Source organism: Lithobates pipiens, unplaced genomic scaffold, assembly GCF_037356315.1.
Source record: "Lithobates pipiens isolate NorthernLeopardFrog02 unplaced genomic scaffold, aLitPip1_a1.2 Scaffold_28, whole genome shotgun sequence".
Classification (NCBI taxonomy): domain Eukaryota; kingdom Metazoa; phylum Chordata; class Amphibia; order Anura; family Ranidae; genus Lithobates; species Lithobates pipiens.
In genome coordinates this window covers 177726167-177738719 of record NW_027507789.1, presented here as the reverse complement: position 1 = coordinate 177738719, position 12553 = coordinate 177726167, and the positions used below count along the sequence as shown (strand labels likewise).

Here is a 12553-nt window from a genome sequence, read left to right as displayed (position 1 = left end):
AAAACCTTGTCAGATGGCAGCGGTGCCAGGAGATCTCCAATTCTTATCTTCTTAAAACAAGAGTTTTTAAATTTATGTATAAAATATATAAAAAAAAATCTAATATAAATATACATTTAAAATACATATATAAAAAGTATTATTAAATATCTTATTTAAATAGGATTTCATTCACCCCCCACCCTTTAAAGCTAATCTCCTGTCTGATGTTTTTAAACATTTTATCCAGTTTAGTATTCATAATTAAAGCAATAAGCCCCTGGTCACGCTGGCGCGCAATGTGTCATGCGATTTGCATGACAAGTCACAATCTATTCCCATTGGAAGCTGTCAAATTGGTTAGGAAAGTATTTTGAGCCAATCAGAACTTTATGTATAAAAAAAATATACATTTAAAATCTAAAAATATATAAAATGTATGAATTATTTATTAAATAAGATCTTATTCAAATGATTCAATGATTTGATTCACTCCCCACCCTTTAAAGCTAATCTCCAGTCTAATATTTTCATCCAGTTTAGTATTTTTATGCTGCACTGATTATCAGTGATGCCTGCCAGTGTCCCCCAGTACTATCTATCAGTGCCCAGCAGTGCATATTAGTGCACATCAATGAAGGAGAAAAATTACTTATTTACGAAATTTTGTAACAAACAAAGTAAACCTTTTTTTTTTCCCTTTAAAAATTTGCATTGTTTGTTCATTTGTTTAGTAAATGGTAAATAAAAAAACTTGGTGATTAAAGCGAAGGTCTGCTGACATTTATTTTTTAAGTCAGCAGCTACAAATACTGCTGCGGCTTCGCTTCCCGGTTCCCTACTGCTCAAGTCGCGTAGCCTCCTGCTGGAGTCTATGCCCGGAAGTGGGTGCAAATACCAGTATTATACAGGTATCTGCACCCCCACCCCCCGAAATGTGCCAAATGTGACACCGGAGGGGGGGTTCCGAAAAGCAGAGGTTCCATTTTTGTGTGAACCTCCGCTTTGAATAGAAATTTTGTCCTTTTGTTACCATTACTATAGTTTTTCCAGGAGACAGTAGGACAAGTTCTCGAGGGTTCAGGTCAGTAAAATGGGCGGCTTTTTTGCTGCAGTGCAACTATAAAGTTAAATATGGGAACAGCAGACCTCTTTCACATATTCAAGCATTTTGGTGAAGCCGTTGATCTAATGAAAAGGAAATTGACCTACAGGCCATGTTAGACCCGTGTTCATCCACCACAAGTGTGTGGGCTGAGCAGAGTCCATGTAACACATGAAATAATAGTTTGTAGACCTGCTTTGTAAATATGACTCTCCTTAGGCCTTCAATCTGCTATACCCTGGCCATAGTGGGGGGGGGGGGGGGGTGTTATACAATCCCATGCATGTAATTTTTACCTTCAGGCAGCTGGATTAGGGACATTAGATGACAATATAAGGTCTTTCAAAATCCTTGGATTATTATACTTGCTTGCCTTTCTGTATTAGGACAACAGAAACCAGGAAGGGCTACACAACCCTGCCCTTCTGTTGTCCATTACTCACAGGAACTTTATTTTTTTTTTCAGGTACTTGTATAGCACCGTCAATTTACGCAGCACTATACATATACATTGTACATTCACATCAGTCCCTGCCCTCGAGCTTACAATCTAAGGTTCCTAACTCACAGTCATTCATACATAATATACTAGGGCCAATTTAGACAGGAGCCAATTAACCTACCAGCATGTCTTTGGGATGTGGGAGGAAACCGGAGTACCCAGAGGAAACCCACGCAGGCACAGGGAGACCTTGCAAACTCCAGGCAGGTAGCATCGTGGTTGGGATTCAAATCAGCGACCCTTTTGCTGCTAGGTGAAAGTGCTACCCACTACACCACTGTGCTGCCCTCAGTATTTCTCTGGTAATAACATAAAAGAGCAGAGCACAGCCAGGAGGTTATTGGCCAACAAGATTTCCAGCAATATCAATGTGTGTGTTTTTCAACTTCTCACACAGAATAAAAAGCTTTCAATTGCATATTGAAAGACCAAAAGGAACCAAAGTTATTTTTTGGGATTTACATGCCCTTTAGGAAAAAATACAGTACTTGTATTTTTCTTTTCAGCCACTAGATGGTGATATTTCACAGATAGTATTCATAGAGTTCTATGTATTCTAAAAGAATGCCAACGTAGTATTTCCCAGAAAATCTAGAAAAGGATTAACACGTCAAAATGATGTACAATCACCCATAAAATAAACGCATCAGTCCCTCTGGTGATGGTCTTCTGCTCCATAAGACTCATTCCACTTCCTGTGGAGTTTTGAGGCTCTTTATCAAATCAGGGAGAGGTCTGCTATGGGTGGCTCCCAGGGCACATTCACAGGGTCTATGAAATAAAGGCATGTACCGTCTAGATTAGGGATATGCAATTAGCGTACATCCAGCTGTTGCAGAACTGCAGGTCCCATGAGGCCTAGCAAGACTCTTGACAGCCACAAGCATGACGCCCAGAGGCATGATGGGACTTTGATGGGCGTTTTGCAACAGCTGGAGGTCTGCTAATTGCATATCCCTGATCTAGATGCCTGCTTGTTATTGCTTTTGATTGGTTAGTACTTCTACACAGAGCCTGTTTTCCCTTTTAAGCAGACCACATATAAATTTAAGGGCTCTGTCACACCAGAATGCGGTGTGGGAAACATTCAAAATGATCTGTGGGTTTCATTGTATTCACCCCAAAACTCAGATCACAAACGCAATGTTTGCCGGCACCGGATGGCATAGTACTGCAGTAGCGTGCCATCCGGTGCAGTAAAACTAATGCATGCACTACTTTGAAGTAGTGACATCACTTTCTTGCCTCTCCACCTCATTAAATCAGAGAGTCCTTTGCATTCACTCAAGAAATTCAAAACAGTCTGTGAATGGCACCCGTGCTGAGCGACCAACCTTCTGTGTTCAGAATGTTGTAGGTCAGCTGCTCAGCATGGTACCCAGAAGCCTGTGGAGTAGCAGTGTTTACCGTTACTTCAGTGAGTTTTAGCTTCAGCGTTAGCCAGATATGGTATATGCATAGCTACACTGGTACACACTATGTATAAAATACCATACCTAAAATTCCTCTAAGCTCTTCTTGGCAATCACAGGGTGTTACCAGGCAGACCACTACAGTGAACTGCAATAGTATTCATCACCTCAGGGATCAAGTGGTGTGTGTGGCCCTTTCGTATTCCTTACAAGATCAGATTGTTGGAAAAGTGTAAATTGATTCTACAGGTCTAAGCTCTCGGCTTTAATTAATCATAAATGGTTTTACCTCAGCATGAAATATGTGATTTGTTATTCCATGAAGTAAGGTAAACAATTTTTTGGGCTTTTCCCTAAATGCATATTGAAATTGGTATTTTTTTATTTTTTTTAGAATCCTACTTCTCTAGCTGGATTCAGCATTGGTCCCCCACCGGATCTAACACTTCAAACCGAGCGATCAAATGCTGCCGACCGCTCAGTTCTCACAGCTCTTTCAGCAGAGAGCTGATGACTGTCAGTCGCTGGCTCCCTGCTCTGCGCCCCTCGCATGCTCACTGGAGAGCTGAGCTGTGGAGGGGGCTGGAGTGGCTGGCTCAGGCTCTCGGCACTTCGCTGAGTGGCTGAGCCGGGTGCCGGTCCAGACATGTGGGAGGATCCCTACCATATGATTACCATCTTTCCCAAGCCTGGACTGGCTCTGTGACGTCAGCCTACACCAGGTTTTAGTCTGCTGTCTGCTGAAAATGGGTCACAGGAGTACAGAACAAAGTGCACTCCTGTGACCCGCAGGAGAAGTACAGCCAAACGAGCTTTAGCTGTACTTTTAAGCTGGCCATAGATGGATCGAAGTTTGGCTGGTTCAGCATGAATGAATTTTGATCCATCTGTGGCCATTCCTGTTCTTTTGGTTGACTTCTCATACAAATGCTTCTTATTAGAACTGCACTGATCAGTGTATTATGACAGCAGAGAAGTCCTTGCTGTCAGAATATAGTGGCACAGTTGGGAGGACTCTCCACATCCATGTAATCCATATCCATGTATGGCCAGCTTTAGTTATATATTTGGCCTTGGTTACTAGTTTTATAACTTGTAAAGTCTTCCTGAATGAATTGCTTATGTAGCAGGTTTGTAACTTTTTGTTTCTGTGATTGCTTCTACAGCTCATACGAAGGACATGCCTTTTACTTGTGAGACATGCGGGAAGTCATTCAAGAGGAGTATGTCACTGAAGGTGCACTCTCTGCAGCACTCGGGGGAGAAGCCATTCAGATGTGAGGTGAGCTGTCAGCTGACACCTTTCTGTTAGTAGTGGATGTGTGACCATTAAAGGGACAGAGTCATTCACAACCATTGCTTGAATATGAACTCTGAACAGGATTCTTTTACCATTGATATATTATTGATGACCATTGATGGAAAAACCACACACTTATCTGGTGACTGGTATACAGTATGTGTAATAAAAGGCATAATCTACCCTTTGTTCAAAATCGTAAGCACGCGAAGGGTCACTGAGTTGCTCACTTATCACAGATGTACACAAAGCTGCAGCCAGAGGGCAGTTATCGGTGTACTTGAACTGTAATGTCAGTGTTGTCTCTGTATATTATATGTAAGCTTGCCGTACACATTAGTCAGACCATACGATCCTTGTATAGTATCCCCTGCATCGTGCACATGCTACCCTGTTGAGCCCTGGAAGCCTAGGGTAGTGCCCGGCACCACACCTCTGGGAGTCACAGATCAGGTGACAGCATTGAGCCAATGAGCTCTGTAATAGGGAACCCATAGCCCTGTGTGAGCTCGGGGAGAGAGAGTGACTTATTTCACTTGGGGAATCTTCATCCAATATCAAATTTACAGCAACATTCAATATCGGGAAGGATTATAATTTGTTGGACGTGTCTCAGGCATGTCATAGCAAAAATTTTACTGTGAACCTTTGTCTTGCTGTGTACTGCGCAGGTATAACTATCCGATATATTGTGATAGTTATATCTACACAGTACACTGTAAGGTATAGCCTGCAAAGTCAGGTTATTTTGCAAGTATGTCAGTAGACCTTGATTTTTTCCAGGTTAACAGTTCTTTTCAATGAAATAAGGATGATGGGCCTAGATCTTGTACTTTCAGAGACAAGTTGGAGATGGTAGCTGTGCTCTGCCAACAGAACATTCAGTGGTTATGAACATCAAGAGCCCCTTGGAGAGCATGTTCACAGACACAGCATATCTAATGTATCTATCATGATGTCATTCATTTTTCCTGGTTGGATATTTTTTATGTTATATTGAGACTGCAACAGGAACATCCATTTTGTACCAGGGAAAGAGAAGTCTCCAAAGGGGACACTTGAGGTGTGGCAGGCAGCGGGGATCATATTGCTGAAATCCTCAGGATGGGATACCACCAGGTGGCATCTCACCAGGCGCCCCCTATGACTGAAAGTGATACAGTTTGACATGCCTTTCAAAAAATCTGCTGTTCCTCAATGTTACAGAAAAAAATAAATCTTAACAAAATGTGATGACTGACCTAATATTCTCTGTACATTTCTGTCCCCAGAACTGTGATGAGCGTTTCCAGTACAAGTATCAGCTGCGTTCACACATGAGCATCCATATCGGTCACAAGCAGTTCATGTGTCAATGGTGCGGAAAGGACTTCAACATGAAGCAGTACTTTGATGAACACATGAAAACACACACTGGTGAGATTTTCTTTCCCCCCCGCCTTTGATCGATGGATAGATGTAGATATACACCATTAAAAGCTTTTTGTTATCTGTATTCGTGCAAAAAAAAAATCCATTGATCCTGTCAGAAATGCAGAGCTTTCCTCTGGTATTTCGCAGACTCTAATTGGTCCTTATTTTGGGACTATTTAACAATTTGTATTTATTTTGAAGAATAGGAAAAGGGGGTGGGGAGGTGGTTTTTAGTATTTTGGCAAAGACAGCTGGGCAGGGTTGACACCACTCAGTCCACAAAATTGCTGTGTTGTCGTCAACCCAAAACAGGACTTGGTTTTGGCAGATCAGTTTTCTGTTTGTAGAGAGTCTTCAAGGATAAAATATGGCAAATGTGCATGTTTTACCCTCTTTCCACCCACACCATAGCCAAAAGATGGCTACAGCGTGGACTTGCATTGCCGAGAGGGCATCCATGGATGTCCTCCCAAGATTGCTCAAGGGCAGTGCGCTCTGTTCGGTGTGTCCCTAGGACACAGCTGATCATTGTTCGGGGAAAGGACCAATCACAGCAGCCCTTTACCATGTGATCAGCTGTGTCCAATGACAGCTGATCATGATGTAAACACAAGCTGGTTTTGAGTGTTCCTTTCCTCACGCTGACCGCGTAAGACGATAACCGGCCATGTGTTAAAGAGACATCTACACTTATAATCAGGGCACTGATTATCAGTGCAGTGGCAACAGTGCCCACCAGTGCTGCCAATCGGTGTTGCCTATCAGTGCCACCTCATCACTGCGGCCCCAACAGTGCCCATCATTGCAGCGCACATCAGTGATGGAGAAAAAATACCTGTTTGTAAAATTTAACAAACTATGAAAAACGTTTTTGGTCTTTTTTCGTTTAGCAAAAAAATATAAAACCCAGTGGTGATTAACCATATCAATACTGGGCACTTTCGCCCCCTTCCTTCCCAGACCAATTTTCAGCGCTCTCGCACTTTCAATAATAATTGTGCGGTCATGCAATGCTCTACCCAATTGAACAAATGAAATTTTTATCATTTTGCTCACACAAATATAGCTTTCTTTTGGTGGTATTTATTCACCAGTGTTGGACACTGACACTTTTCAGGAACACTAATACAGTGATCAGTGCTAAAAATCTGCACTGTCACTGTGCTAATGACACTGGGCGTGAAAGGGTTAATCTAGGATGATCAAAGGGTTAAATGTTGTCCTAACCAGTGTTTATGTACACAGTGTGGCAGTTTCACAAAGGAATGTGATTTTGCTCTGCATTACTTACATATGTAGAGCTCCATCCAGCCTCTCTCCTCGACGATCAGCGAGTCCCAGTGGATGTCTGTTGGCCTAACTAACTTTACTAATCGCTGCAGAAGCAGCACACGCCCCCAATCAGAAGTGCAATGTCATATATATATATATATATATATATATATATATATATATATATATATATATATATATATATATATATATATATATGATTCTGCACAGAACAGCCACCCTGTAGCAATACATCTGCTGTAGAGTGGTCGGCAAGTGGATAATGTGCAAAAGGTATAAGTGTGTGTGTGTATATATATATATATTAGTCCAAAATGAAAACAATGCTTTTTGCTACCCTTTTTGATATAGTGTTGCTATTTTTACTATTCGTTGTTCCTCCTTCTGGTAGCTTAATTTGCCCACAGTTGGTCATCTCTCAATCCTGCACATGCGCACTGTAACATTCAGCTGCAGCGTTGGCAGCTAAGATAAGGAAATCCTTCCCCCTTTCTGTAGTTACGCTCTGTGTTTGGCTCTGCTTTACACTAACTGAACATTGTCTATAAAGCAGAGAAAGGATTATAAATGTGATCTGTACTAGTAGATCACTCCCCCTTCTGTTTTTGTGCTCTCCTTCATTAGAATGACTTACTACTGCCAGTAGCGGATGGAAGCTGACGCCTCTGCTTATTGCCTGAGCAGCCCTTTGTAGATTATCAGAGCAGCATCCTCAGTTATGAGATCTACTCATTGGTTCCCATCTGCTTTCAACCTGCCATGTTCTCTGATCTATCCGTCAGGCATGATCTCATATAAAGGCACTTTAAAGAAAGTGATTAGTATTAGGCTTTCTCTGTCCGCAATGGTGATACAGTGGGGAGCTGAGGGTGTCTTGCACAAATTCTGGGTTGTAAAGCCCTCCCCTCTCCCTCAAACTTGCTGCAATGTACTCAAAGCTCACCCACCGCAACACATCACCTATCACAACCTTGTCAGTTCCATGCCTGAGTTATCTCTCTCTCTCTCTCTCTCTCTCTCTCTCTCTCTCTCTCTCTCTCTCTCTCTCTCTCTCTCTCTCTCTCTCTCTCTCTCTCTCTCTCTCTCTCTCTCTCTCTCTTTCCCCCCCCCCCCCCCCCCCTTTCATCCTTCCTTAGGGAGGAACGTATGAAGGAGGGGACCTTTGACACAGAGACTCAAACGAGGGCTGTAGAAGGCAGGATTTGGCAAATCCATTACATTCTCCACAATGGAGACAACTTATTGACACAGCAGAAAGAATTGCACAGAGGGAAATGAAAGCTTACTTTATTCAGTGAGGCAACTTCTGACTAAGATGATAGGGCTTGAGTAACTAGACATTACAAATTCTGCACGGACCCTCTGCATGCTGCTATACACCCTTTCCAGCAAACTATGCAATGAAAAAACAGGGATTTTTAGTTCACACATATTGCAATACCGTATTTTTCACTCCATAAGACACACCTAGGTTTTAGAGGAGGAAAACAAGAAAAAAATATTCTAAACCAAATGGTGTACTAAAATATTTACCAGTACCCATGAAATGCAGCCTGACCTGTGCCCATGAAATGCAGCCAGACCTGTGCCACCTCCACCTCCCACAGACTGATATTCTTGTATTCTTCCACTTGTCACTCAGAAGACAGAGCAGCCAGAGCGGCTGCCACGGCCGTACTCCTTTCGGCTGCTCCATCTTCGGTCTGTGGCTGGGTGACAGGCTCAGCGGGAGATCGTCCAGCGCTCACGGTAGACGGCCCGGTATTGTAACATGTCGGCAGTGGCATGGGGGGGCTGGTCAGTATTTGCTTCAGAAGTCTCTGAGACATTTTCCCCCCATTTTATTTGGGGGGGGCGTCTTCTGTAGAGAAAAATATGGTACATGTTTAAGCTGGCCAACTGCATCAAAGTAATCCCTCTTATGGCCAGTCCTACACTGCTTTGCCACTGAAAATGCTACAATGGACACCATGCCAACATGGGGCATAAAGACACAAGATGGGGAGGACTACTGGTCACTGACCTGCGTTACAACAGAAAAAAGATATGCTAGCAGTGTACAGAGGGTCCACCCAGAATTTGTAGTGTTACTATGTGGTCACACCAATTTAGCACCTAATAGTTTAAATACATGTACAAGCTATTGGGATCTGAGCACAGATCCGTTTTCTCTGTTACTAGACAGGCACAATCACACAAGATCATTAGACAGGACAGACTCTGTTATCACGATAACAGCTTCCCGGGAGATCAACGTCTCTCCAGCTGAGGGAGCTGCATTTTCACCATACCTCTCTGACATGTCAAAAATGCTGCTCAGACTTCACACGTGCAATGGAAATTTCCATACAAACAATTTAGGGAAATGGGTTGCCTGAAGAACATCGATTAGTATGTGCTGCAAAGAGCTTTAATTTGTAAAACTTTCTAATATGCATATAAAGTTCCACTTTAAAGCTGAATTCCAGGAAACGCTATGGTTTAAGTCCAAGGAGTTGCATAGCATCTCCTGAACTTATCTCTATTATTTGCGTCTGACGGTTATGAGACTGCCAGAGCACACACTGACAATTAGGGTGGTGAGAGAGGTACACAGAGCAGTTATGCCCACCCCTCCCCTCTGAAGGCCTTTATATTTTGTGCAGTCACATAATACAAAGGCTTCTGTGACTAGACAGGAGGAGGGGAGGGGAAGACATAGCAGCAGCAGTGCTAATGTTGAAGGTGCTTAAGCCTGGTACACTCTACTATTTTTTTGTTTTTGTTTTTTCTTTCAGCTTTTTTAGGTGGCACTGTGGTGTAGTGGTTATCACTCACCTAGCAGTAAGAAGGGTTGCTGGTTCAAATCCCAACCATGACACTACCTGCCTGGAGTTTGCATGTTCTCCCTGTGCCTGCGTGGGTTTCCTCTGGGTACTCCGGTTTTCCCCACACTCCTTAGACATGTTGGTAGGTTAATTGGCTTCGGTCCAAAATTGGCCCTAGTATATGAATGGAGACCTTGGATTGTGGGCTCCTTGAGGGTAGGAACCAATGTGAGAGTGCAATGTACAGGGATAGGGACAATTGTAGACACTCACTCAGGTTGAACTGGATGGACTGGTGTCTTTATTCAACCTTACTATGTAACACTGCAGGGCTGAATGAAAAAAAAAAACTGACAGCTCAGTAGGAGCAGCTGTACTATCTATGCCATGTTAGTAAAACGATCTCCCTCCCCTGCTGTGCTATTGTGTTCTGACAGCCCCTCACCCCACCAGAACACTCCGGTCAGTGCTCTCCGGCTGCAGTACACATGGGACAAATTTCGGCTGTTTTTTATGTAACATTTGGCCCGTGTATACTAGACTTTACACCTGAAGAATTATGGTTGGGCTCCCAGAAATACAGTGATGGTCTTCAAGGAGTGCAATAAAACTAGCAGTTGTAAATAGCAGCCCAGGAGATGTTATGCATATCCTTGGGCTTAAAGTGATTGTAAAGATTAATAAAAAAAAAAAAAGTTATACTTACCTGCTCTGTGCAAGAGTTTTGCACAGAGCAGCCCCGATCCTCCTCTTCTGGGGTGCCCCGGCGTCACCTCTGGCTCCACTCCTCTTCTTCATCAGGTTCCCCCGCGGAGAGCCGCTTTCCATGGGGGGCACCCATGCAGGCTCGCTCACGAGTCCCGCTGCTGTGTCCATTGACACAGACAGCAGGACTCGGCCCCGCCCCCTGGCTTCTGTGTCAAGTTCTGTTCAACTGCCCTTTTGGAAAATTTCTGCTCAATCAGCACTGCTGGCTAAAGCCAACAGCGTGGATCAGTGTAGTCTGACAGCAGAGAAATCTCCCTGCTGTCATAATATAAAGACACAACGAGAGGATTCCCTCATCCACATCTAATGTGTGGATGGGGGAATCGAGTATTTTATTTTTATTTTATTTTTTTCATTCGAGTGAAAAAAATAAATAAATATGTGGGTTGCCTTATTTTAGTGTGAATTGGCAAAATGTATTGGGTTTGGGTGATAAATTTTGCTTTAGTCATGTTTATAATTTTGCTTACCTTAACTCACACATCCACATTTGGTATTCTTTGCCTTTAGTCAATAAGAGTAGAACAAACATTTCCCTTTTCCACGAGTAATTGTCCTTGTGCAGATTGTTGTTTGGCCCCGATTTGGTTCCTTCGAAAGGAAAAGAATAAATCAAGTGTTTAATACTTACAGAGAATGATTCATCTCATGTTATGAAAGGTTGTTTTTTGCACTTCATTTGTTTGAAAGGATTAGCTGGGTGGAGTGGCACATGCTCTGCTCTTTTCCCCTTTCCTCAGCTCAGTCAGGTGAGGTCAAGTCCCAAGGGACTCCATACCCATTAACCACTTAAAGCGGAGTTCAACCCATAAAATTAACTTTGCATTATTCAGCCGCAATAAACCTAATAACATTTGCATTGAGGTGAACAAAAATCACCTGTAATGCTGCAGCCCTGTTTTACTTACCTGTACCCCCACAATCTTGTCCCGGGGACAAGCACACCAGCAAAAAACGGGGGCTTGGGTCCTGATTGGACAGATTGATGGCAGCGCAGCCATTGGCTCCCGCTGTGGTCAATCAAATCCAATGATGCAGGGGGCAGGGCAGAGTCTGGCATTCGTGTCTATGGATGCAAATGCTGGACTCGGGAGCGTGCCCGCAAGGTAACCCCCTCGGGAGAGTGCTTCTCCTGGGGGGGGGGGGGGGGGCTGGGGCTATCTGATGCGGGGAGGAGCCGTGAGAGCCGCCGAGGGACCCCAGAAAAGGATGTTCGGGGCCACTCTGTGCAAAATGAGCTGCACAGTGGAGGTATGACATGTATGTTATTTTAAACAAATAAAAAACAAACATTTTAGTATCGCTTTAAGCCTGTGCCTAGCAATGACAACAGTACATATTCAGCTGAACCTTTTTTTTTTTTTATCACCAGCAAGCTTAAAGCGGGGTTCCATCCTAAAGTGAAACTTCCGCTGATCGAAACCCTCCCCCCCTCCGGTGTCACAATTGGCACCTTTCAGGGGGGAGGGGGGTGCAGATACCTGTCAAAGACAGGTATTTACACCCACTTCCGGGCATAGACTCCCATGGGAGTCTATGCCTCTTCCTGTCCTGCCGCGCTGTCTGCTGGGACACACACGGGTCCCAGAGACAGCGCGGACAATTCCTATTGCGCTGCGCGACTCGCCCATGCGCAGTAGGGAACCGGGAAGTGAGGCCGCTTCGCTTCACTTCCTGATTCCCTCACCTAGAATGGTGGCGGCAGCAGCCAAGAGCCATGCGATCGATCAGCATCGCTGGACCCCGGGACAGGTAAGTGTCCATTTATTAAAAGTCAGCAGCTGCAGTATTTGTAGCTGCTGGCTTTTAATATTTTTTTCCACAGTGCAATCCCGCTTTAAAGTAACTTGAAAAGGTAACCCCTTGCGCCCGCCTATCAAACCACAATAGAACAGCAGAAGAGATCGCTGTACTAACATCGGATTTTTAGGACATTGGCTCCGACCTGAGCTGTCAGCCTGCTGGGTTGAACGA

General features: G+C 43.8%; 1 protein-coding gene across 1 annotated transcript in view; it reads left to right on the top strand.

The window, feature by feature from the left end:
- Positions 1-12553, top strand: part of ZNF652 (zinc finger protein 652) — an 84100-nt gene that overhangs the window by 63791 nt on the left and 7756 nt on the right. The window contains exons 4-5 of the mRNA XM_077459985.1: positions 4165-4280; positions 5570-5714. Coding sequence (XP_077316111.1) covers positions 4165-4280; positions 5570-5714 — 261 coding nt within the window. The remainder of the gene's footprint in view (positions 1-4164; positions 4281-5569; positions 5715-12553) is intronic.